At 40.9% G+C, this 27,530-nt stretch overlaps 1 protein-coding gene across 17 annotated transcripts in view; it reads right to left on the bottom strand.

Moving 5' to 3' along the window:
* Window positions 1-3,832: 3,832 nt before the first annotated feature.
* GCNT1 (glucosaminyl (N-acetyl) transferase 1) overlaps window positions 3,833-27,530 on the bottom strand; it is a 114,172-nt gene continuing 90,474 nt past the window's right edge. For all 17 annotated transcript variants that reach the window (XM_055351062.2, XM_055351073.2, XM_004048147.5 and 14 more), the window contains 2 exons: window positions 10,074-10,219; window positions 3,833-8,909 (listed from right to left, as the gene is read on the bottom strand). In XM_055351062.2, the coding sequence (XP_055207037.1) occupies window positions 7,480-8,766 (1,287 nt within the window). In that variant the 5' untranslated portion in view covers window positions 8,767-8,909; window positions 10,074-10,219 and the 3' untranslated portion in view covers window positions 3,833-7,479. The remainder of the gene's footprint in view (window positions 8,910-10,073; window positions 10,220-27,530) is intronic.

Raw genomic sequence — 27,530 nt, 5'->3', positions numbered from 1 at the left:
AGGCTGCAGTGAGCCGTGATCGTGCCACTGCACTCCAGTCTGGGCAATGGAGTGAGACCCTGTCTCAAAGAGATGTGCTGCACTCACAGCAGGCCAGGTTCTGGGGAAGAAGGTGGATGGTTAAAATGGTAAAATAAAGATGAATGGATCAGAGAAAAACATTTTTTCAAGCGTTTATTATGGATTCATGCCTTTCTTTGCTGTTTTGTAAATTGGGCCAATTTTTTATAAGTAGTGCCCATTCCCAAGGTTGTTATGGAGTGAAAGGAGGTAATACATGCAAAGTGCTTTGAACATGCAATAAGTAAATGCTCAACAAATGCCAGCTGTTGCCATGATTAGCGCAGTGGGCTTTGAGGAACATACTTAAAGGGGCATTCTCCTTTGAGTGGAGGGGCACGAAAAGCTTTCCTGAAGAGAAAACACATCTTCTTTGCATCAAGTCAATTAAGGGAATTCTAACTGGGCCAGGAAGCGTTTACTAATGAGTCTAATGGCAAAGGAAGTAAATTATAAATACCCAATAATGTTTAAGCCAGTGATAGTGGTATCCGTGTTTTGCAGAAATTAAAACAAAACAAAACAAAAAACACCGGTTTCTATATCTTAAAGGTCAATAAACCTTCATATGAAATGCACAAAATTATCTAGTTAAACAAGATCCTCCTCCTGCACCAATACTGCTCATCCAAGTTACTCCCACAGTCATATGTTCGGATGGAGGCTACTGGAGAGTATGAATCTTCTGGAGTCCTCCTGCTGAAGGGGAACATATGTTTCCCACTGGCATGCAGCTCAAGGAAACAGGCCACCCTCACCTAACAAGCAATTAAATCAACATGTATTGGATATCAGAAAATGAAATCCCATAGATACATTCCAAGGAGCTAGAGGCAAAACTGCTGCCAATCTAATCATCCTCAGCTCTTGTAGTCAGATGGAGAGTGACAGTGGCCTATAGGATTGGTTATTCAGGCTACTGCTGCAAAAGGTTCTCCTCACTGTGGGTATACAATGGGGCTATCTTACAAGGTTAAGCAGAGTATAGAGCCTTGACACGGCTAAGCACTAATGGTTACATCTAAAACATTCCTGTCAGTAGGTGAGAGGAGAGAAAGCATGGCTCCTTCCTCCCCTAAATAAAGGCTGGGGCTGGGGAGCATAAGACTCCCTAAGGCAAACCATATGTGGAAAAAGCTCCAAATACATATTTGGCAACAATTTTATGGAGCTGGAAGGAGTCATTCTCAAAATATGAAGATGTGACTTCAGGAAATTCTGAATGCTCCTTTCTGTTCAATACTTTTCATAAATGAGATCACATTATATGTAGTCTTATTTCTCAATATGGTCTCTCAAGTATCAAGGATATTTTAAAAAACCAAACACCAAAACTGGTAATTTGATACAGAAACATTTTCTTTTAATTTGAATCATCTTTATTGAATTATAATTTTTCATATTAGCCATTTCTATTTCTTATTGTACTTCTATGAATTGTTAACATCCTTTGTTCATTTTTCTCTTGGAGTCTTCATGTTTAAAAAATATGTTAGTATGAGGGAGTTGTGGGGAGTGACTATAAAGGGTACAAGGTTTCTTTTTGGGGTGATGAAGAGGTTCTAAAATTGATTATGGGCCAGGCGTGGTGGCTCATGCTTGTAACCCCAGCACTTTGGGAGGCTGAGGTGGGAGAATCGCTTGAGCTCAGGAGTTTGAGACCAGCCTGGGCTACATAGTGAGAACCTGTCTCCATATTTAAAATACAAATAAAAATAAAATGGATTGTGGTAATGGTTATAATAAAAACCACTTAGATATACACTTTAAATGGGTAAACTGTATATGTGAATTATCTCAATATAACTGGTTTTAAATATTAGCATAAATCATTTCCATATTAAGGTATTAAGCCTCCCTCTTCCAAGATCTGTAGGCAAATGTTCTAATCTCATTTGCCTTTTACTTTCTCATATTCAGAAGATATATATTTTTAAATATATAATCTGCTCCTTAATGAATCTTATTGCTTTTATTTGGAAAATTCAGTCACCCATCCAAAGATAGTCACTAGTATGTTCTTCTAGCTTATTTTCACATTTTTCATCTGGATTTTGGTGTACATTATAAAGCCATAATCTAGTATTCTCCAAAAGTTTACCTTCCTTATGTTCCTAGGATTTTTGGAACATTTTATTTATACTCACATCTATTTCGGGGCTACTACTGCATTGGTCTAAGGGTTCAAATGTAAACTATTAGTACATTTTTAATATTTTTTAGCTGTGAAATATGGTTTTATATCTAGTATCTTAAGACCTCATTACTTTCCTTTCAAAATATTCCTATTCTTGCACATCTTTCAGATGAAATTTAGAATACTCTCAAGCCATTGAGAACATTAATAGACTTGCATTCAGTTAATTCACAAATAGAAGAAATGTTTAAAATATTTCATTTTAGGGCTGGGAACAGTGGCTCACGCCTGTAATCCTAGCACTTTGGGAGGCCGAGGCGAGCGGATCACCTGAGGTTGGGAGGTTGAGACCAGCCTGACCAACATGGAGAAACCCCGTTTCTACTAAAAATACAAAATTAGCCAGGCATGGTGGCACATGTCTGTAATCCCAGCTACTCCGGAGGCTGAGGCAGGAGAATTGCTTGAACCCAGGAGGCGGAAGTTGTGGTGAGCCGAGATCATGCCATTGCACTTCAGCCCGGGCAACAAGAGTGAAACTCCGTCTCAAAAAAAAAAAAAAAAAACAAAAACAAAAACAAAAATTCATTTTATCAGCTAGGAGCAGTGTATTTTTCCATCTATACAGGTCTTCTGTTATCTTTGTATAGTTTCTGCACACATGCTCAGTTTGTCTATAAATGTGACAAAGCTTGTTGCCACAACAAATGGTGATATACTCCAATTATATCTTAAAGCTACCTTTGTCTATTAACTTTTGGATATCTGGAGGTTTTTGCTAATTTCATATTAATTCTAAGATGAGATTCCCAGGCTTTCTACTTGGACCATTATATCATCTGCAATAATAACAATAGTTTTTTCTTTCCCAATAGTTGTAATTCATTTCTAGTTTGGGTCTTACTGCATTAAAAAAAATTGTATCAATATTCTGATGACAAGCCCTGAAAACATTAAAGCATGTATTAAAAACAATATCTTTCACAAGCAGGCTTATAAAGGATATGTAAAGCTCTCAAGCTTTAGAGAAAAATCTGAAATTCATCAATTTTGCCACTTTCCAGAATGTTTCATCTAATTTAGGGCTAAAGAATACCCCAAGTGTTTAATAGATCCGGTGTGACAATATCTGGTGAAGGCACTCAATATTAGGGGCATGGGGTCCCTTTTCCCTCAGCTGTGCCCATTACATTCAAACCAACAGCAGGTGATAGCTCCTATTAACCTATGCTACTAACTGGAAAACTGTTCTCTTTCTTCAGTAGACACAGTTGAAGTGTCTAATGTCCTAGAATGCAATACTGGCCATTCAATTGCATACTTCTAAAGCCTCCCAGTAATCTTTTTGCATACTCTGTGTTAGTTTGTTTTTGAGATACTCTCTTCCCCTCTGACATTTGTGCCTTGAGAATGAATCTTATTTTTAATCACTACTTGCACACACTTATTTGTTACAAAGTACATCAACTACCAAATTTAACGTTTGAGTGCTGGTTGCTAACAGAAAAAGGAATAAAAAATTTGTGCAGACAAGGCCTTGGTTTCTGAATGGATGATTTTAATGGTGATATGAACTGATTCTAACTGCATTCTGTCGCACCCTCATTCAAAAGAGTAAAACTTACAGTGACCATGTTTATCATGAAATAGTATTGCATTTATTTTAAACAGATGGTCCCCAACTTACTTAAAAATCGTAAGAGGCTTAACGGTTTTTCAACTTTACAACAGTGCACAAGTGATATGCATTCAGTAGAAATTATACTTTGAGTACCCATACAATCATTGTTTTTCACTTTCACAACAGTATTCAGTAAATAACATGAGCTATTCAACACTTCATTATAAAATAGGCTTTGTGTTAAATGGTTTTGCCCAACTGCAGGCTAAATGTTCTGAGAACATTTAAGGTAGGCTAGGCTAAGTTATGATTTCAGGTAAGAGATATTAAATGCATTTTCAATATGATATTTTCAAATTACAATGGGTTCACTGGGACCTACCCACATCGTAAGTTGAGGAGTGTCTGTATTTAATATGAGAAATTATTTTTATTTTTCTGAACAACTGAAAAGGTCCAATTCAATCGACCCTACAGAGGAAACGAACTGAAACATGGCCTCTTCCTACCCAAATCACTACAAGAGAAAATCTACTTATGTTATTTAAGTGAACTGTACTTAATAAATGACATAAATATATGTTTAGAAACAACACCACTCCATTTTCAAGGCTGAGTGGCTGTTTACTGAGATCTGGGAAGAGCCTCAGTAACTGCCTGTAAAATAAAGAACAATTTTTATTAACTCTTGTCCTTAGTAAGAAAGATGTAAATCTTGATGCAATACTCATTAACTAGAATCCTTCCATCACAAAATTTTTGTTCACATATGTTTAAGGACTTTTTGTTTGTTTTTTTGGAGATACGAGTTTCACTCTGTCACCCAGGCTGGTGTGGTGGTGGGATCTCAGCTCACTGCAACCTCTGCCTCCTGGGCTCAAGAGATTCTCCTGCCTCAGCCTCCCAGGTAACTGGGATTACAGGTGCAAGCCTGGCTAATTTTTTTTTTCTGTTTTCAGTAGAGATGGGGTTTCATCATGTCGGCTAGGCTGGTCTTGAAATCCTGAAGATTACATGTGTGAGCCACTGTGCCTGGCCATGTTTGACTTCTAATTTGTGAATGCGATTTCTCAGATTTCTCTATAAAACATCTTCAATGACAGTACAAAAATTAGTGTTTAATAATTACTATAAAGTAATTTAAATAATTTCTATATTTCTCACAAATCACTTGGGTTTTGCTTCTCCTGCGTGTACCATAGGTTTCCTTTTCAAACCATCGTTTTGATTCTTTAAATTTCTTGTCACAGCATCATAAATTTCATTTGCTGTAAATTGTCCTTAAAAGTCTAAAAGATACTTTGAGCCCCAATGAATAGATCGTATATAATCTCTGCCGCAGGCATTAGGGATAGTGTTTGAACACTTTTTAACAAGTGCCATTTTAGAAAGATGAGATATCACAGCTACATAGAAGATGATAAGTTTACAGTTTTAATGTGGCACTTGGGGAAATAGACTCTAAAATCCTATTTTTACATTTATGATGAAGAAAAAAATCCCTCGAAACCTGCCAATTTAAATATAAATCAGATGCAGTCACACATAATAAATGTGCTAAGATAACTTTGTATATTTGTAATTTTTAAAAATTTTAATTTCCAATTTTGCCAAGTTCAAAAATACATACAACTTAAAGCAAATAGGGCACAATGTTAACACCAGGTGAGGGTTACATGGTGTTCACTCAACTGTTTTACTTTTGCTGTAGATTTGCAATTTTTCAAAATAAAAAATGAAAAAATGTTTATAAGACAAAGTCTATGCCACTGAGTATCACTAGTTTTAGAGTTAAAAGGTGCCCTGTCTTACAGGTAAAAACTTTTCTGCTAAGAGAAGCATGGGAGAAATATTTGACATGCATTAAGGGAAAAAACTGGTTTAGAAGCCAATAAAGAGAGAACACACTGCATGTACCGCCCTCATCATCTCGAGTTTTCAAAACAAACATGTTCCTCTTGCTCCAACAGACTCCCATGCTAATCATGCAAAAACACAGCAATCCACCAACTTCCACATTTACAAATGATGATAAAAGTTTAAAAACATATCTCTCAATAAGATGAAAATGTTTTCTGACTTTGACGAATAAAAGTTTTCTCAGTTGAATGCCTTAAAACTGTCTAATACTCTGAATTTCTCATGTACTATTTAATTTGGCTAGATTTTAAAAATATAGCACGATTTTAATTCTTGTTTAAAGTCTAATGCTAAATGACAAAGCCTCACAGTTCCTGGTAGCTTGTTTGCTGAACAGTATCAACATGGCAAAACTACGAGAATTTCTTTTTAAGATTTGAATGTACTTTGAGATGTGTGACAGCATTATAGCAACCCCAAACTATCTGTCTTATGGTGAAAATGGAGAGAGTAAAAATCGTATGCTGTGAATGATACCAAAAACAAAAAAAAAATCTGTCCCAAACCCAAAGTTCCCTCCCCAGGCCTTCCAACAGGCCATGTGGAATGACTGCCCACTTCTTTCCTCCTCATGGAAGGTTGAGAAAAGGAGGAAACTAACCACCCAGGGGACAGGTAACGGGAAGACCCAAGAACAGGGCCAAGTCCTTTCAAATGAATATACAGGTGACATTAGGATAAAACAATCCTGGAAGGTTGGACACAAGTGGATTCAATAAGCGACAGCCTTAATTTTGGGGACGGTGTCAATGCTGGTTTTGAAACTCATCATGGGCATCGGAAATTGTTTAAATACATTCCTTTTCTCCCCCCTCCCACTCCCCAGCCCCTCAAACCTGTATTATCCTGTCTTAGTTTTCTGCACTAATTACTGGCAGTCAGATCGCAGAGACAATTTAGGGTCCAGTGAAAGTAAATTTTTACACAGCTTGATAGCAGTCTGGGAAGACTGAGGAAAGGAAGATAGAGGCAAATCTCTAGAAAAATTGAGTGTTTCTCTCGGTAGAAGCTATAATTTTTTTAAAAAAGAAGATGTCTTAACCTTGCTAATAACCTAAGATGATTTGTAGAAATTAACTAAACTAGAAATTGTCATTTTTTGGTTGTTGAAAATGTGTGCATTGTTTCAAGCAAAAATAACACAAAAACAATGTTAAATCAAGCCCATTTTAAGCTCCCTGAGATGACATACGGAGACACACTACACAGTACAGTATTAGAGCAGAATATAAATTACTTACAAAAATCATTTACAGTAAAATCAAATTTCTGTTTCAACAAATATAATATCAGATTAATTGTATCTTTGATTATTCGTTGCTGTAAGTTTATTCATACCAGAAAAATGGTCACATTTAAAATTGTCAAAATAGTTTTGGCACAGGTCACATCTTCTCATTTTGCTAAGTCCCTGAGCACTTTGAACAGGCTGACTTTATGCATCGGCCTCTTCCCCAGCCACCCTGGTCCCCTCTTTCCACAATGCCTTGCTACCTGCTCTGGCCTCAACGCTACCTTTACTCCTCCCACTATTAACTCTAGATGAACATTTAATGCTATCACCTTTCTAGCTAACTGTGCTCTGCAGAAACCATACAGCTTCTCTGACAAGAAGATCTACTAGAGTCCCTGCCCCAAAGAGGACTTCATACCATCTTCCTGACGCTTACTGACAAGGAAGGGGAAACAGATAAGGGTACGTTTTGTGTATCCTTCTTATTCATAAAATTGCCTGTAATGGTCAGTGTTTTAATGTCTCCAAAGCTTTATGTCTCAAATGCTCATCCAAACACTGGATGGCAAAGAGGTCAACATCCACGTCAAACTTATTGGCAAACAAGTGGTGTTTGCGCAGCATCCAGTTCAAGTCACCAGCTCCGAAAATGCACACTGAGCGCACATGGACTCCATTGCAGGGCGGGTAGGGAGCACCCTTGGAAACATCACCCTCAAAGTACTGCCACTTGACAAACCTGGCAACTGCTTGCATGTCAGACAAATCATACTTATGGCTGGCAGAGAGTGAGCCCGGGACTTCAGGAATCCTTTGGATGGTGGCCCAGAGATACTCATCAGGGCTGTATGTGTCTTGTGCCCACTCCATAAACTTTTGGATTTTTTCATTCTGTAGTACATACCCCACATACTCCCTACTGACCACGAAGTAGGCACTGCCAGAAAAAAGAGGTGTTTCGAGTGGAGGAAGCATTTTGACAGTCCCTGTGTTTGTCAGCTTTCCATTAACGACCTCATACCGCTTCTTCCACCTTTCTTCTTTATGGGATGGCATCCTCTCCGTTTCCAGGTTGTTTTCTCCCATTAACAACTTGAGCTTCCTGACAATTTCTAGGTTGGTTTTAATAGGAAAATCCATACCACAAAGATTTATCAAGTACTTCCAGTTTGCACTCATTGCATAGAGATCCTTCATGCAGTTGAGGTCAGCCTGAACCCGGCTCCACGATGCATAAACCACACTCTCCAATCGGCTGGCCACAAAGACATTACTAAAACAGGAAGCGATGCCCATCACTGCAGCTAAATAGGAATCCTCGGATTTTGTGTCCACATGAATGCAATAGAAATTCTGAGGCATATAGATGGCCCTCAGCAGCCTGTCAAGCATTTCAATCTTGTGATGAACCACTATAGAATATGCTATTGGAAACTCCGCCTCTTCTTTACTAAGGGGTTCTACAATATATTTGCGTCTCTTGATGAAAGAAGAACAGTCACTGGTCATGTTTATATAGTCGTCAGGTGTCCACCGAGGGCGCTTTTTAAATTTCACTGTTAGGATCTCGAGCTTTACCTTTTGGATTTCATTTACATCACCCTGTAAAACTTTGGTGCAATTAATATCACTACTAGGATTCTCCCCAGCAAGCTCCAAGTGTCTGACACTTACAAATTCAGGCTTTTGATGAATCCTTAAAACGGAGAAGGTGATTAGGGATAAAACAAGAACCATAAAGTAGTATTTAGTGGGATAAGAAAAAAGTCTCCTTCGCAGCAACGTCCTCAGCATTTCAAACAATAATCAGGGATTTCCTTTGTGAAGGGCAGTCTTCTATGCTCCAAGTACCAATAATTTTCCCTCCGTTGTGGCCTTGAAGGTTGTCAGTTTGCATTTATCAGAGCTGCAACGGCATCTTGAAATGAAGAGCAGCACTGAAAGAAAATAAGCAATTATAAATATAAATACATATATATATAGAGAGAGAGAGAGAGAGAGAGAGAGTCTTTCACAATAAATCTTCTCAGGCTCAAAAACTGTCCTCTTTGCTATGAGGTTAGGTTTAAAACAAAAACAAAGTGGCTGAATCAGAGGATAAGTGGTAGTAGTACAGGAAGCCCACAGTCTCTAGTATTTATACCACAGATTGAAAAAGAAAACAAAAGAAAAAACAAACCCCAAATCCCAGTACATAGATGCACTAGAATATCTAACAACAAGCATTTTACCTCTTTGGTATGTTGAGGTGCAAAACCATAGTTGGACGCCTAGGCAATAATGATTGAACAGTCTATAGTTGATGAGTTTCTGACACTGTGCCAGAATTAGCACCCCTTGTCTTGAAATCGTTAGTAATTTAAGTTCCCTCCTGACATGTTTTAACGTCCATTAGCTGGTGTCAGCAGCCCTAAAAGAGATCAGATCCATTCTGCTTTTTGCTGATTTAGGATTTGGGGCATACTTAGGGAGAAGTTTGGAAATGGTTGTGACTTCTAAGAATCTTTGAAGGAAGGGCAAGTCAACAGAATTTTCAAATTGGATTGAAAAGGCTCAGATGAAACAAAGCCCAGTTTGGGACTGTGTTGGGTTGGTCCCACAATGAGTTTAGTTCCATGCCAGACACTACAAGAAAACAAAGTATTCATAATCCAAAAGAGAGATACAGCTTGCGTTTTCTGCATTAGTTATAACAGACTGTAATAACTAAGTCTTGCAGAAAACAATAGTGTATACAAATTGTAATTTATGACAGACCTTCATCTATATTCAAATTCCAGGAACACAACCCACTTTTACTACATAAAATGCTTACAAACATTAAATAGCTTTGTTTTCAAAAATCAATTTTATAACTTGGCAATTGGTTCTACAGCTGATAAGCGCTGCTGTTCTAAAAAAAGAAAGTCAAGTACTACCAATTTGACCGTTATAAATCTGTTCATAACAAGATTTCTAGAGATTTGACCCTAGTTTTTAATGCCAGAAACTTAACTATTTCATTAGGAAATGAGTTGTGAATAGTAATAACACAAATAAAAATGAATAACTGACCATCATTAATATAAAATAATGTTAAGAAAAGTATTTAGACTTTTTACCATTTAAAAGTAAGGAAAGTCTGAATCACTTAGTGCTGATTCCAGGTGACATCCTGCCCCATTCTGAGCACTTCACATGCTGTCAGGTGTATTAAATGTCCGGGCATCCAGCGATAATGATGTGCTGCACGAGGCTTTAAAGAAATCTGTGAAATTAAAAAACAATGTGAGAAGGGATATATGGACACATAGTATTCACACACTCAGAAAATATGTTGGTGAACTAATCCTACATATTTGCTTTTTTTCTCAAAATTATGGGTGGTTAACTTTTCTCTTTTAAAATTTCCTTCTCTCTAGTCTTACTTATTTTTCTAATTCTATGTTTGTGGATTGCTGAAGATTTGAAAACATCCTGAAATTTAGGTTAAGTTCTTTGAAAGAAAACTCTAGCAGCATTTCCCTTAATGTATACCAAGGAACAGTTTAACGGTCCAGTATGATTAGAAAATCCAACATATCCTTTCCCCCACTGTGAAGATTCCCAGTGCTCACTGGCAAATTAATGACAATCCTGAAGCTGAATTTGTTGCTCATCTCATTTTCTTCTAACAATCTTGATCACCACCCCACTCCACACCTCTATTAGAAAGCGACCACGGGGAGCTTCGGTAACAAAACATAAGAATTTCAACTACTAAAATATCAAAACACTACAAAAAATATGCCTTTAAGTAATTCCTGCCCCTTACTGGTTCAAGGCACGTAAGGAAATCTCTATGGAACCATTAGCAGACCACGAACTAACTGAGAGAGACTTGAGTGGGTCTCAAATAACAAAGAATATAAACTTTAGACAACTGGTCCAGGAAAGTCACTAAACAAATAACAAAAACAACAAACCCTCATCAGGGTAGGGGTAGAGGTCTGATTTCCATGGTTGACACATTATAAACTATCCAGTTTCAACAAAAAAAAAAATTACAAGGCATGCAAAGAAACACAAAAGTCTGGTCCACATACAGGGGGGTGGAACAAAAAAAGCAGTCAATAAAAATGTCCCCAAGGAAGCCCAGGCATTGGATTTAATAAATACTTGAAATCAGCTCTTATAAATATGTTCAAAGAACTAAATAACTGAAAGAAAGCATGAGTATGGTATCTAACCAAATTGAGAAAATTTCAATAAAGAAATAGAATGTACAACACAAAGAATGAACCCTTAATAATAATGTATATAACAAGTTTGGGGAGGTAGAAAAATAGTTGAAAAAAATAATGTATCAATAATTAATAATAATGTATAAATACTGGCTTAATTGTAAAAAATGTACCACACTAATGTAAGATATTAGTAACAGCAGAAACAGTGAGGGGGTAAATGGAAACTCTCTGTACTTTCTGTGTAATTTTTCTGTAAACATAAAACTGCTCTAAAAATAGTCTATTAATATTGAAACAAAAATTAATTTGCACATCCAAGAAGTTCAATGAGCTCCAAAGAGGATAAACTCAGATACCCTTACCTAGACATTTCATAATCAAACTGTTGAAAGACAAGGACAAAGGATTTTGAAAATGTTAAAGAGAAGTGATTATACAACAAATCCTGAAAATGATTAACAACTTCAAATAAACAACAATGGAGACCAGAAGGCAGTGAGTGACATATTCAACGCGCAGAAAGTTTGTTGGCTAGGTGTGGTGGCTCATGCCTGTAATCCCAGCACTTTGGGAAGCTTAGGTGGGTGGATCACTTGAGGTCAGGAGTTTGAGATCAGCCTGGCCAACACTGTGAAACCCCGTCTCTACTAAAAATACAAAAATTAGCCAGGCGTAGTGGTGCATGCCTATAATCCCAGCTAATCGAGAGGCAGAGGCAGGAGAATCGCTTGAACTCGGGTGGTGGAAACTGCAGTGAGCCAAGATCATGCCACTGCACTTCAGCCTGGGCAACAGAGCAAGACTCCATCTCAAAAAAAAAGGATTGTTAACCAAAAATTCTATAATGAGCAAAATCATTCAAAAACAATGAGAAACTAGGATACTCCCACATAAATTTAAAAAAAAAATTTATCACTAGCAGCCTTACCCTACAAGAAATACTAAATGAAGATATTCAGGCAGAAATGAAAAGATTCTAGACAGCAACTCAAATCCACATGAAAAAATAGAAAGCAGCAGTAAAGGTATATATATATAGACAAATTTATAGTATGAATGTAATTTTCTTTGTAACTCTCTTCCCATCTGATTTAAAAGACAGCTACATTAATTTATGATGATAAAACTGTGTTGACAGGCTGATTGTGTGTGTGTGTGTACACTTTTTTTCTTTTTTTTTTTTTTTGAGCTGGAATTCTGCTCTTGTTGCCCACACTGGAGTGCAGTGCTGCGATCTTGGTTCACTGCAACCTCTGGCTCCCGGGTTCAAGCAATTCTCCTGCTTCAGCCTCCCAAGTAGCTGGGATTACAGGCACCCGCCACCACACCTGGCTAATTTCTATATTTTTAGTAGAGACGGGGTTTCATGATGTTGGCCAGGTTGGTCTGGAACTCCTGACCTCAGGTGATCTGCCTGCCTTGGCCTCCTAAAGTGCTGGGATTACAGGGGTGAGCCACTGCGCCCAGCCCTAATGTATTTTTTATCTCATTGAGTGGACAAATTGGAACCATCATAAATTGCTGGTAGAAATGTAAATGCTTGGTGAAGCTGCTTTAGAATGTTTGGTGGGTCCACAGAAAATTAAAACTAGAGTTACCATATGACCTAGCTATTCCACTATTAGGTATATACCCAAGAGAAATGAAAACATATATTCACGCAAAAACTTGTATACAAATGTTCATAGTGGCATTACTAATAGCTAAAATAGTGGAAGCAAGCCAAATGACCGTGAACTGAAGAATGGATAAACAAAATATGGTATATCCATAAAATGGGATATTATATGGGTATAATAAGATATGAAGGTCTCATGCAAGTTCCATACAATGTAGATAAAGAATCTAGAAAACATTAGGCTAAGAAATAGTCATTTATAATTCTGTTTATATTAAATGTCCAGAAAAAGCAAATCCATATAGACAGAAAGTAGATGAGTGTCTGCCAGGGGCTGGGGACATGGGGGAATGGCAATGAATGCTGGTAGGTACAAAGGTTTCCTTAGAAAGTTCTCTAAGTAGATAGTAGAGATTGATGTAGAACTTTGTGAACATATTGTTTACTTTAAAAGGGTAAACATTATGGTATGTGAATATTCAATAAAGCTATTATTAGAATAGTAACAATAAAGTTCACCAAAGTAAACAGATTTTAAGTTACAAATTGTGACACCGCTGAGTCTTGGGGTTTTTTTTTTTGTTTTAAACAGGAGAAGTAGAATTATCTTAAACAGGATTTTATGGAATGTGGGTACATGAAAGGGTCACCTCGAAATCCAAATAGAAAATACAAAGTTCAAAACCAAACACTTGGATCTCACCTCAAAAAAGCCATAGGTCTTTACCACTGTCGTCTACATCCTACATGGCCCACATGCTTTGAAAAATGCTTTTTACAACGTAAAATCACTAGTTTTGGGTTTTAACAAGATGGGTGTCTATAAAGAAGGTAAATATGTGAGAAAACAGTAAGTGTCTATAAAGGAGGTAAATATGTGAGAAAGCATTACTTTGTCAAAAATGCTTTTGATTTTGTCTATTTATCATCAGGGTGAATACAGAAGTCAAATCATTCGAAGGAATTGTAATTAACCAACCTAATTTCAAGACATACAACGTTTTCTTAAGTAAAACTCGGCTAAGAATCAGAAGGGTGAAAGGAAAATGAGATTTCATAGCCAAAGAGATTTCCAAGAAGAAAAAACGTTTAAAGGGAAGTAAAAATGCGCACATGCTATACTATTTTAATGCAACTTTACCAAAAATTACACACCCACACAAGGAATAAATACCAAAATAATTAAATAACAAAAATGTGGCCATGGGTAGTTAATACTGCTCTGCCCAATGTTCCTTCATCTTTATATTTCACTCAGGAAGCATACTCACTGAAGAATATCTGGTGGGATTTGCCAGTGAGGACAACTACAGAAGAGTAAGAAACATTCTAAATGACAAAAGCTCATGAATTCTGGGAAAGCAAGAAAAACTCAAGTCCCAAACCATACTAAGCCTCACTCGCCCAAGGCCTACCTAATCCAACAACTGACCTGGGGCATGTCCTGAAAAGGTCCCTCAATGGACACTGGTCCTTTCCTGGAAGAGGAGACTTCCTTGAGGACACTACCCTATATAATTTTAAGTAGATCGCATAACCTAAGAAGAAATGAGAAATGAAATAATTCCACCGTGAGTTGGAACAGAGGAAAGCCAGTACCTGAAAGCAATGGTTCTTGGTACATGACTTTTAAGACCAAGAAATACAAAAATACTAAATTCTAAGAATACTGAAAATAAATACTTATCTTTTATACAGTCAATAAAAAGGAAAGCTAGTCAAGGAAGGGAAAAAGAAGATAGGTATCAGGTGCCCCTAAGGTGACGATATGGTCACTAAAAGTGTTCCAACATAAAGACAGTCAGCACCACCAGATAGACAGGGTGCCGCTGAGTGCTTAACGGAGTGGGAAGATGGACAAAATGACCTCAGGGAGAGGGAGACAGGAGGCAGAAATCAAACTGGAAAAGCAGATGGACGAGAGGAAACTGAAAAAGCATATGCACAAATCCCAGGCTGACAGGCGGGAAAGAACAGACCAGCTCTATTTACACTGCAGGATCTTCAAAGGGTGCAGGAACTGGTGCTGGTTGCACGGATCCCTCTGAAGGGGGGCTGCGGAGAATGATGGAGGAGTGGTGTTGCTTTGTTTTTTGTTTTGTTCAAAGTATCCACTAGTAGCTCTTTACAAAGCAGCTGGGTTTCTACCTCAAACTTGGCAAAGACCCATCCAAGATGTAGTCTCTGCAGAGGCTCTCCCTTCCAGGGCACACCAGGCCTAATGGAAAGCAGTTCCCATCCAGAAAACAGTAGGACCCACGCACAGTGAATAGCCTTTTACATTTCCAGCTTGCTTATCCGTATTAGTTCCCAGAACTTTGATTGTCAGCCCAGGGCAGGAGTTTTTTTTTACTGGGGAATCCAAGCATGCCAAGAGAAATAAGGCTGAAATATCTTGCTTAAACTGGGAGATCCCCAAACAGTCAAATGAAACAGACTGTTCAGGGAGAGGAAAACTACCACTAACATTCTCAGGGTATAGAAAACTACCACTAACATCCTCAGGATATAAAGTTAAAAATATGTTAAAAAAATATTAATGAGGCACAATATATTTTCCGAAGATAGCCAGGCCAATATTTTCACCCAACATTTTCTTCTGCTATATGACCTTGCCACTCCCCAACCAAGAAGTAGTCAAATTCCCTCCCTCTTGAATTTGAGTGGCCTTATTGAGAGGTGAAGCCAGCTGGCCTTCCTGGGTCGAGGACTGTAAATGCACCAATCAGTGCTCTGTGTCTAGCTAGAGGATCGTAAATGTACCAACCAGCATTCTGTAAAAATGGACCAATCAGCACTGTGTAAAATGGACCAATCAGCATTCTGTAAAATGGACCAATCAGCAGGACATAGGCGGGAGCAAATAAGGGAATAAAAGCTGGCCACCCAAGCCAGCAGCGGCAACCTGCTCTGGTCCCCTTCCATGCTGTGGAAGCTTTGTTCTTTTGCTCTTCACAATAAATCTTGCTGTTGCTCACTCTTTGGGTCCCCACCACCTTTAAGAGGTGTAACACTCACCGCAAAGGTCTGCGGCTTCACTCATGAAGTCAGTGAGACAATGAACTCAATGGAAAGAAGAGACTCCAGACACATCTGAAGGAACAAACTCTGGACACACCATCTTTAAGAGCTGTAACACTCACTGCGAAGGTCCGCGGCTTTATTCTTGGTCAGTGAGACCAAGAATCCACCAGAAGGAACCAACGCTGGACACATCTTGGTGACCTTGGACCATCACCAAGCAGTGAGTACCATCGGATCCCTTTCGCTTGCTATTCTGTCCTATTTTTCCTTAGAATTCGGTGGCTAAATACTGGGCACCTATCGGCCAGTTAAAAGCGACTAGTGCGGCTGCCGGACTAAAGATACGGGTGTCAGGTTTTCTGGGAAATGGCTACCTAACAACCCCCAACTCTTTGGAGTTGGGAGTGTTGGTTTGCCTGAAAACAGCTTCTGCTTTTCCTGTACTTCCAGGCTGAGCCCAGGGTTGACAGAGAGGAAAGCCATTCAGCTCCGGGGTCCTGACAGAAAGTTGGCTGACCCTGTAGCCAAGAGCGGAACTCTCCTCCAAGTCATATCACCCAAGTGAGACTCGCCCATCTATCCTATCTATCCTGACCCTTGCCTCCTGGGTCCTAAAGCCTGTCAGACAAACTTCTTGCTCTCTTCTCCGAGGCTAGTCCCTATTATAAAAACCACTCCCTGTCTCTGGTGCTTTTCTAGTTTCTCCTATAAGAATGATTTCTAGTATAAACTTCAGGACTCTGTTCCCTTCTTTAGGCACCTGGGCTCACCAATCAGAAAGAAATAATTTTTGCCAAAAGCCCTGTGTGGGGGGTGGGGAGGGGAGACTATCTGGAATTTTAGGATCCCTCCTCAGACTAGCAGGCCTAACAAAAGCTACTCCTGAAGCTAGGATATGGGGAGCCTCAGACATGATATCCTTCCTATTCATATGATGAGAAGTGAGAACAAAATGTGTCACTCTTCCAACCCTGGAGATCCCTTCCCTCCCTAAGGGTATGGCCCTCCACTTCATTTTGGGGGCATAACATCTTTATGGGACAGGGGTAAGGTCCCAATACTAACAGGAGAATGCTTAGGACTCTAATAGGTTTTCAAGAATGTGTTGGTAAGGGTCACTAAATCCGATTTTTCTCAGTCCTCTTTGTGGCCCAGGAGAACAGGCAAGGGTGCAGGTTTTCAAGAATGCGTCAGCAAGGGCCACTAAATCCGACCTTCCTCGGTCCTCCTTGTGGTCTAGCAGGAAAACTAGTGTTTCTGCTGCTGTGTCGGTGAGTGCAACTATTCCAATCAGCAGGGTCCAGGGACCGTTATGGGTTCTTGGTGGGGGGCGGGGAACAAACCAAAACCGCGGGTGGTTTTTTCTTTCAGATGGGAAACACTCAGGCATCAACAGGCTCACCCTTGAAATGCATCCTAAGCCACTGGGACAATCTGACCTGCAAACCCTGAAAAAGAAGTGGCTTATTTTTTTCTGCACTATGGCCTGGCCCCAATATTCTCTCTCTGATGGGGAAAAATGGCCGCCTGAGGGAAGTAGAAATTACAATACTATCCTGCAGCTTGACGTTTTCTGTAAAAGGGAAGGCAAGTGGAGTGAAATACCTTATGTCCAAGCTTTCTTTTCATTGAAGGAGAATCCACAACTATGCAAAGCTTGCAATTTATATCCCACAGGATGACCTCTCAGCTTATCTCCATATCCTAGCCTCCCTATAGCTCTCCTTCCTATTAATGATGAACCTCCTCTAATCTCCCCCGCCCAGAAGGAAACAAGCAAAGAAATCTCCAAAGGACCACAAAAACCCCCGGGCTATCAGTTATGTCCCCTTCAAGCTGTAGGGGGAGGGGAATTTGGCCCAACCCAGGTACATGTCCCCTTCTCCCTCTCTGACTTAAAGCAGATCAAGGCAGACCTGGGGAAGTTTTCAGATGATCCTGATAGGTATATAGATGTCCTGCAGGGTCTAGGGCAAACCTTTGATCTCACTTGGAGAGATGTCATGCTATTGTTAGATCAAACTCTGGCCATTAATGAAAGGAATGTGGCTTCAGCTGCAGCCCGAGAGTTTGGAGATACCTGGTATCTTAGTCAAGTAAATGATAGAATGACAGCTGAAGAAAGGGACAAATTCTCTACCGGTCAGCAAGCCATCCCCTGTATGGATCCCACTGGGACCTCAACTCAGATCATGGGGACTGGAGTTGTAAACGTCTGCTGACCTGTGTTCTAGAAGGATGAAGGAGAATTAGGAAAAAGCCCATGAATTATTCAATGATGTCCACCATAACTCAGGGAAAGGAAGAGAATCCTTCTGCCTTCCTCAAGCGGCTACGGGAGGCCTTAAGAAAATATACTCCCCTGTCACCCGACTCCCTCGAGGGTCAATTGATCCTAAAAGATAAGTTTATTACCCAATCAGCTGCAGATGTCAGGAGAAAGCTCCAAAAGTGAGTCCTGGGCCCTGAACAAAATCTGGAGACATTATTAAACCTCGCAACCTCGGTATTCCATAATAGGGACCAAGAGGAACAGGCCTAAAAGGAAAAGCGGGATCAGAGAAAGGCCGCAGCCTTAGTCATGGCTCTCAAACAAACCTTGGTGGTTTAGAGAGGACAGAAAATGGAGCAGGCCAATCACCCAGTAGGGCTTGTTATCAGTGTGGTTTGCAAAAATACTTTAAAAAAGATTGTCCAACGAGAAACAAGCTGCCCCCTCGTCTGTGTCCACTATGCCGAGGAAATCACTCGAAGGCACAAAGTTTCTCTGGGCCAGAAGCCGCCAACCAGATAATCCAACAAAAGGACTGAGGGTGCCCGGGGCAAGCACCAGCTCATGTCATCACCCTCACTGAGCCCCGGGTACATTTAACCACTGAGGGCCAGGAAATTGACTTCCTCCTGGATACTGGTGCGGCTTTCTCGTGTTAATCTCCTGTCCCGGACAGCTGTCCTCAAGGTCCCTTACCATCTGAGGAATCCTGGGATGGCCTGTAACCAGGTATTTCTCCCACCTCCTCAGTTGTAATTGGGAGACTTTGCTCTTTCCACATGCCTTTCTTGTTATGCCTGAAAGTCCCATACCTTTATTAGGGAGGGACATATTATCCATAGCTGGAGCTATTATCTACATGAATATGGGGAACAAGTTACCCATTTGTTGTCCGCTGCTTGAGGAGGGAATCAACCCTGAAGTCTGGGCATTAGAAGGAACAAACTCAAGCTCCAGCCTTAAGCCTTCCCACAGGACAAAACTTCTCTTTATACATCACAGAGAGAGCAGGAATAGCTCTTAGCGTCCTTACTCAGACTCATGGGACAACCCCACAACCAGTGGCATACCTAAGTAAGGAAACTGATACAGTAGCAAAAGGCTGGCCTCACTGTTTACAGATAGTTGCGGCGGTGGCTGTCTTAGTGTCAGAGGCTATCAAAATAATACAAGGAAAGGATCTCACTGTCTGGACTACTCATGATGTAAATGGCATATTAGGTGCCAAAGGAAGTTTACGGCTATCAGACGACTGCCTACTTAGATACCAGGCGCTACTCCTTGAGGGACCGGTGCTTCAAATATGCACGTGTGCAGCCCTCAACCCTGCCACTTTTCTCCTACAGGATGGGGAACCAGTTGAGCATGACTGCCAACAAATTATTGTCCAGACTTATGCTGCCCAAGAGGATCTCTTAGAAGTCCCCTTAGCTAATCCTGACCTTAACCTATATACCAATGGATGTTCATTTGTGGAGAATGGGATATGAAGGGCAGGTTATGCCACAGTTAGTGATGTAACAGTACTTGAAAGTAAGCCTCTTCCCCCAGGGACCAGCGCCCAGTTAGCAGAACCAGTGGCACTTACCCGAGCCTTAAAACTGGGAAAGGGAAAAACAACAAATGTGTATACAGATAGCAAGTATGCTTATCTAATCCTACATGCCCATGCTGCAATATGGAAAGAAAGGGAGTTCCTAACCTCTGGGGGAACACCCATTAAATACCACAAGGAAATCATGGAGTTATTGCATGCAGTGCAAAAACCCAAAGAGGTGGCAGTCTTACACTGCCGAAGCCATCAAAAAGGGGAAGGAGAGGAGAACAGCAGCATAAGCAGCTGGCAGAGGCAGGGAAAGACCAGCAGTAAGGAAAGAGAGAAAGAGAAAGTCAGAGAGAGAGGAAGAGACAGAGAAAGAGAGGGAGTCAGAGAGAGAAAGAGACAAAGTCAAAGAGAGAGAGGAAGAGACAGACAAACAGGGAGTCAAAAAGAGAGAGACAAAGAAGTCAAAGAGAAAGAAAGAGATGGAAGTAGTAAAGAAAAAAGTGTAATCTATTCCTTTAAAAGCCAGGGTAAATTAAAAACCTATAATTGATAATTGAAGGTCTTCCCTATAACCCTATAACACTCCAATACCACCTTGTTGTCAGTATAAACAAGGGCGTAGCCCAAAAGCACTGAGGCCACTGACAACTCACAGCCTTCTAATCAAAAATCCTTAACCCAGCAGGTTTCCTTACAGGGGATCTAAATCTTAACTAATTATCATACAAAGGTCTGACCTAGGAGGAACTCCCTTCAGAACAGGAAAAGACACAATGGGTATTCAGTAAGTGATAAGAAAACTCTTGCAGAGTTAGGAAACTTGCCTAATAATTGGTCTGCTCAAACAAGTGAGTTCTTTGCACTCAGCCAAACCTTAAAGTACTTATAGAATCAGGAAGGAGCCATCTATACCAATTCTAAGTTAATATGGACTGAACAAGGTTTTATTAATAGCAAACAAAAATTAAAATCCCAAACTTACAAGATTTTCAACAAAAGTAAAGTTCGCTAAACGTTAACAGTGTAACATGTATTATCCTAACTTCTAATCTTGTGGAAATCAGACCTTGTCAGTGCCCCTCAAAGCTCAAGTCTGTCAGCACAGGGCCATACAACTAATACCTCTACGTATAGGGTTAGAAATGGCCACTGCTACAGGAACCAGAATATCAGGTTTATCTACTTCATTACTACCACACACTCTCAAAGGATTTCTCATACAGTTTGCAAGAAATAAAAAATCTATCCAGTAAGGATAGTAACTACAATCCCAAATAGACTCTTTGGCAGCAGTGACTCTCCAAAACCGCTGAGGCCTAGACCTCCTCATTGCTGAGAAAGGAGGACTTTGCACCTTCTTAGGGAAAGAGTGTTGCTTTTACACTAACCAGTCAGGGGTAGTACGAGATGCTGCCCGGCACTTACAGGAAAAGGCTTCTGAAATCAGACAACGCCTTTCAAACTCTTATACCAACCTCTGGAGTTGGTGGACATGACTTCTCCCCTTTCTAGGTCCCATGACAGCCATCTTGCTATTACTTGCCTTCGGGCCCTGTATTTTTAACCTCCTTGTCAAATTTGTTTCCTCTAGGATTGAGGCCATCAAGCTACAGATGGTCTTACAAATGGAACCCCAAATGAGCTCAACTAACAACTTCTACTGAGGACCCCTGGACTCACCCGCTGGCCTTTTGACTGGCCTAAAGAGTTCCCCTCTGGAGGACACTACAACTGCAGGGCCCCTTCTTAGCTCCTATCCAGCAGGAATTAGCTAGAGCGGTCATCACCCAATTCCCAACAGCAGTTGGGGTGTCCTGTTTAGAGGGGGGATTGAGAGGTGAAGCCAGCTGGACTTCCTGGGTCAAGTGGGGACTTGGAGAACTTTTCTGTCTAGCTAGAGGATTGTAAAAACACCCATCAGTGCTCTGTGTCTAGCTAGAGGATTGTAAAAATAGACCAATCAGCACTGTGTAAAATGGACCAATCAGCATTCTGTAAAATGGACCAATCAGCAGGACATGGGCGGGTCCAAATAAAGGAATAAAAAGCTGGACACCTGAGCCAGCAGTGGCAACCCGCTGGGGTCTCTTTCCACGCCTGTGGAAGCTTTGTTCTTTTGCTCTTCACAATAAATCTTGCTGCTGCTTACTCTTTGGGTCCATACCACCTTTAAGAGCTGTAACACTCACTGCAAAGGTCTGCGGCTTCATTGTTAAAGTCAGTGAGACCAAGAACCCTCCAGAAGGAACCAACTCCAGACACATTATGATTATGGTTTGACCAATAAAGTTTGGCAGAAGAAATACTATGTCACCATCAAGGCAAGGTCATGTAAAACCATGCAGCTTCCGCCCAGTTGTCTTGAAAAATGTGCTCTCTAGATAGAGGCTCCCTTTTAGAACCAGCTTCCATGCTGTAAGAAGCCACATGGAGAGACCAGATATAGGTACCCTAGTCAACTGTTCCAGCTGAACCCTGTTTTCAAGTAATCCCAGCCCAGATGTCTGACATGTGAGTGAAGAAGCCATCAGATGACTACAGTCCCTAGTCACTCCAGTCTTCACCGAATTCTTGACCAACAGAATGTGTGAGCAAAAAAATAAAATGATATTGTTGTATCCTACTACATTTGAAGTGGTTTGCCTCACAGCAATAGATGACTAGAACAAACAGGAAACCACATAAATAGAACTAGCAAATAAAAAGAGCCCTTGAAAATTCTTAACATGATAGCAAAAATGACAAACTCGGCCAGGTGCGCTGGCTTAGGCTGGGCACAGTGGCTCAGGCCTGTAATCCCAGAACTTTGGGAGGACGAGGCAGACAGATCACCTAAGGCACGAGTTTGGGACCAGCCTGGCCAACATGATGAAACCCTGTTTCTACTAAAAGTACAAAAATTAGAGGGGCATGGTGGTGTGTGCCTGTAATCCCAGCTACTTGGGAGGCTGAGACAGAACAATCGCTTGAACCCAGGAGGAAGAGGTTGTAGTGAGCCGAGACTGTGCCATTGCACTCCACCCTGAGCAACAGAGCAAGACTCCAGCTCCAAAAATAGAGAAACTCAATAAAAGGGTTGGAAGATAAAGTGAGAAACACTCTCAGGGAGTTAAGCAAATAGACAAACTGAGGGATGAGAAAATAAAACAAAACACACAGTAATTTAGAGAACTAGATCAGGAGACCTACCATATGAATAACAAGAGCTCCAGAAAAAGAAAACAGAAGAAAAAGAAAAAAGGAAGGAAGTCGTCAACTAAATAATTCAAGAGTGTTTCCCAAAATGAAAGAATGGTTTCTAGATTGCAAAATCTCCTAGGGTATCAGCACAGTGGATGACAATAGACCCACACCAAGATGTGTTCAGTAATCATGAAATGTCAGAACAATGGGAGGAAGAATACTGCATATACTTTCAGGGGAGGGGGGAAACTAAGCCACATCAAATGGATTCAGAAGCAAAATGTATTCCAGCTACTGTCCAGCTACTGGAGAATGAGTTATATTCAATAATTATTAGACAGGTGCCATGGCTCATGCCTCTGATCCTAGCACTTTGGGAGGTGGAGGTGAGTGGATCGCCTGAGCCTAGGAGTTCAAGACCAGCCTGGGCAACACGGAGAGACTCTGTCTCTACAAAAAATATGAAATTATCTGCGTGTGGTGGTGTGCACCTGTAGTCCCAGCTACTCAGGGGACTGAGGTGAGAGGATCACCTGAGCCCAGGAGGTCAAGGCTGCAGTAAGCCATGATCACACCACTGCACTCCAGCCTAGGCAACAGGAGTGAGACCCTGTCTCAAATATATGTATGCATTATTAACCAAGAAAGGGGAGGATGTAAGAATCAGAAAGGAGATCTAACCGAAGAAGAAAGAAAAGGGAATCCCCAGGTCAAGGAACATCTAGGCCATATAACAAGCCAACAGACAACCACAGCAGACTGGAACCTGTCAGAAGGCCCTGGGAGAGACATCTTCAAGAAGACAAAACTGGCTGGGCGCAGTGGCTCATGCCTACATATGCACGTAAGCATATGCACACATCTATGCGTAAACAAACCGCTGATGGATAAACCTGGGTCACCAACCTATTGCCCTTCGGCAGCAGGAAGCATGGTCTAAGTTCAGTTGGCTTCTAGTCCCAGTGAATACTTATCAATTTCACTGACTCTCCAAGGACTACTGTTCAGTGTCCCAGAGGCTGCTGTGACTGGAGCAAAATACCAACTACTGTGTTTGATGTCAAAGCCATGCCAGTATCTCGGAGGACTGTGACCCAAGTGAGGGAGCCCAAACGCCACCCAAGGTAGGTCAAGGGAAGGAGCAGGAAACAGGTAAGATCACAAGGCGAAGGCCTTGCCATTCAGGGTGGAGTTCTTTCTGGCCAATTGCACTTTCATAGCCTCATCTCATCTTAGGGTATTTGGTCTCTGTCCCCACCACAACCTTGCCCTGCTTGGAGGGTAGTCTCTGATACCTGTCTGTGACTCCCTGCAGTGAGCTGCTTAGCTCCTCTGTGGTCTCACACCGAACAAACTGCTGAGACCCTAACTGTGGCTGGCCATGAGGAACCGGCCAAGCTCTTCTGCTAAAAATTTAGATCTAGTTTTTTTTGTTTGTTTGTTTTTGTTTTCTTAAGTAGAGATGAGGGTCTCACCATTGTGGCCAGGCTGGTCTCGAACTCCTGACCTCAAGTGATCCACCCACCTCTGCCTCCCGAAGTGCTAGGATTGTAGGCATGAGCCACTGCACCCAGCCCTATTCTTTCTTCTCTTTTGACTGCCAGAAAAGAGTTCTGTTTCTAGTTCCCCACAAACTTGCAGGGACTGAAGATATCTAAAAGCATACTCTGTTTAAGATAAAATGATAATAAGCAATTTTTCAAAAAAGGCTAAGTCCCTCAAACACAAAGAATATAACTGAAGTAGTAGCATCAAAAATTTGAAAATTAGAGGTAGTGAATGATAACTGACTTGGAGATCTCAGAAAGCTGAATCCTAAAGCAGGCTATGGGGAAAGCTGAGACCGTGCAATTTACAGCCCACCTTCTGCTGAAAGGTAGACTAAAATAGAGCAATGCTTTCCAAATTGTGAAGGAAAACTGTTTTCAACTTGGAATTCTAAATAACCAGCCAAGCTATTGGTCAAATGTGATGTAACAGAAAGGCATTTTTATACCAGCAAAGTCACATGCACCTTTCTCAGCAGGTTACTATGAGAAGTATGCCACTAAAAGATGAAATTCACCAGCAACTGTAAGAGCATTAACAACATCACTAACCTGGAGTGCTTAATATGCTCTGGAACTCTTCTAAATGGCTTACCCGTATTAACACATAGAATCTTCAGGAGAATGCTACATAGAAAGTATTATTTTCCAGATAAGGAAACTGAGGCATAAAGAGGTTAAATAGCTCTTTGAACGTCACATGGCTAGTAAGCAGAAGAGCTAGGCTTCAAACCCACATAATCTGGCCCCCAAGTTTGTGCTCTACTGCCCATTAAGAAAAAGACAGGATCTGGCCAGGCACAGTGGCTCACGCCTATAATCCCAGCACTTTGGGAGGCCGAGGCAGGCAGATCACTTGAGGTCTGGAGTTCAGGCCAGCCTGGCCGATATGGCGAAACCTCATCTCTACGGAAAATACAAAAATTAACCAGATGTGGTGGCGCGCACCTGTAATCCCAGCTACTTGGGAGGCTGAGGCAGGAGAATCACTTGAACCTGGGAGGCGGAGGTTGCAGTGAGTGAGATTGAGCCACTGCACTTCAGCCTGGGTGACAGCACAGTGAGACCTTGTCTCAAAAAAAAAAAAAGGAAGAGACAGGATCCAGTAATCAAGGGACCCAATATAAATGAGAGGCAACAGAAATCCTAGGATTACAAAGACAGATCCCAAGATGATGGTTGTGTGGGAGTACTAGGAAGAAACCAGTCCTTAATTAAAGCAAGTAAACAGCTCCAGAAAATATTTGAGAGAAACAGAGAACCCCTGCTGTAAATTAACGGATTTAGAAGAGATTTTGATAACTAAGGTAGAGTTCAGAATTAAATAAGTAAAATGCAGGCCAGGTGCAGGCCAGAATTAAATAAGTAAAATGCAGGCCTCCCAGCACTTTGGGAGGCTGAGGCAAGCTGATCACTTGAGGTCAGGAGTTCAAGACCAGGCTGGCCAACTCGGCAAAACCCTGTCTCTACTAAAAACACAAAAAATTAGCCGGGTGTGGTGGGATGTGCCTATAATCCCAGGTGCTTGGGAGGCTAAGGCAGGATAATCACTTGAACCTGGGAGGTGGAGGTTGAAGTGAGCCAAGGTAGCACCATTGCACTCCAGCCTGGGTGACGGAGTGAGACTCCATCTCCAAAAAACATAAAAGTACATATAATAAACAAACAATATGAAAAAATGCCATTAAGTGAGTACAAGTGAGTAAAATATGCCAACAACTACGTACAATAAAAGAAATCATGGTCGGGCGCGGCGGCTCACGCCAGTAATCCCAGCACTTTGGGAGGCCAAGGTGGGCGGATCATGAGGTCTGGAGTTTGAGACAAGCCTGGCCAACATGGTGAAACCCCGTGTTTACCAAAAATACAAAAATTAGCTGGGTGTGGTGGTGCGCGTCTGTAGTCCCAGCTACTCTGGAGGCTGAGGCAGGAGAATCACTTGAATCTGGGAGGCGGAGGTTGCAGTGACCCAAAATGGTGCCACTGCACTCCAGCCTGGGTAACAGAGTGAGACTCCATCTCAGAAAAAAAAAAAAAAAAAAAAAAGCAATCATGGTATGCTATGCTCAGTTTATACATGGTTATAGTAATATAAACATTGAGTTGTGGTCAAACAAAAAGCATGACAATATACAGAGGGTCTCAAAACTATTTTCATAATACTAGGCCATTCTGCACCCTTTTCACTCCCTCTGTGTTATATACAGCGCAGTTTTCCAGGGTCTACATGATGTGTTTGTTTTCAACAGAATAAGTGCAGAAGTATCAGAATTCAGGTATTTTCTATGAAGTCAAACAGTAAAAGAGATTTGCAAAAATACAAAAACACTGTTATTCTTCCAATTTTTCTGAAAAGATTTTCACAAGAAATTACTTATGTTAAAATAAAGGGCTTATCATTGTTATTTTCACAGAAGTAATACTTAAGTTTTTTGCTTTCTCTCTTTTTTTTTTTTTTTTTTAAGACAGGGTCTCAATCCATCACCCAGTCTGTAGTACAGTGTCATTATCTTGGCTCACTACAGGCTCAAACTCCTGGGGATCCTTCCACCTTAGCCTCTCAAGTAGCTGCAACCACAGGTGAACCTGGCTGCTTATTTTTGTAGAGATAGGGTCTCACTATGATGCCCAAGCTGGACTTAAACTTGATCTTGAATTCCTGGCCTCAAGCAATCCTCCTGTCTTGGCCTCCCAAAGTGCTAGGATTACAGGCGTGAGCCACCATGTCCAGCCTCAGTTTTACTTTCTGATAGAATATATACCAATAGATATAACCCACATAAACAAAAGCTCTTTGTGATCCTCAGTGATTTTTTTAAAGTATAAACAGTGCTGAAATAGAAAAGTTTTCAGGCCAGGTATGGTGGCACACACTTATGATCCCAGCTACTTGGAAGGTTGAGGCGGGAAGAACACTTGAGCCCAGGAGTTCCAGATCAGCCTGGAACAACCTGAATCAACATAGCAAGACCCCATCTCATATTTAAAAATACACACACACCACAAAAAGTTTTTCAGAATCATTGACTTTGGGGATGAGAGACAGCCAGGAAATGAGTGCAAGTGTGGTGGAGGGTTTTGGTTGAAAGAGAATTAAACCCTCCTTAATGGTCAGGTGTGGTGGCTTGTGCCTGTTATCCTAGCACTTTGGGAGGCTGAGGTT

The sequence above is a fragment of the Gorilla gorilla genome, chromosome 13 (assembly GCF_029281585.2).
Source record: "Gorilla gorilla gorilla isolate KB3781 chromosome 13, NHGRI_mGorGor1-v2.1_pri, whole genome shotgun sequence".
Classification (NCBI taxonomy): Eukaryota; Metazoa; Chordata; class Mammalia; order Primates; family Hominidae; genus Gorilla; species Gorilla gorilla.
Note: the sequence above shows the minus strand (reverse complement) of the source record. Positions and strands in the feature narration are given on the sequence as shown.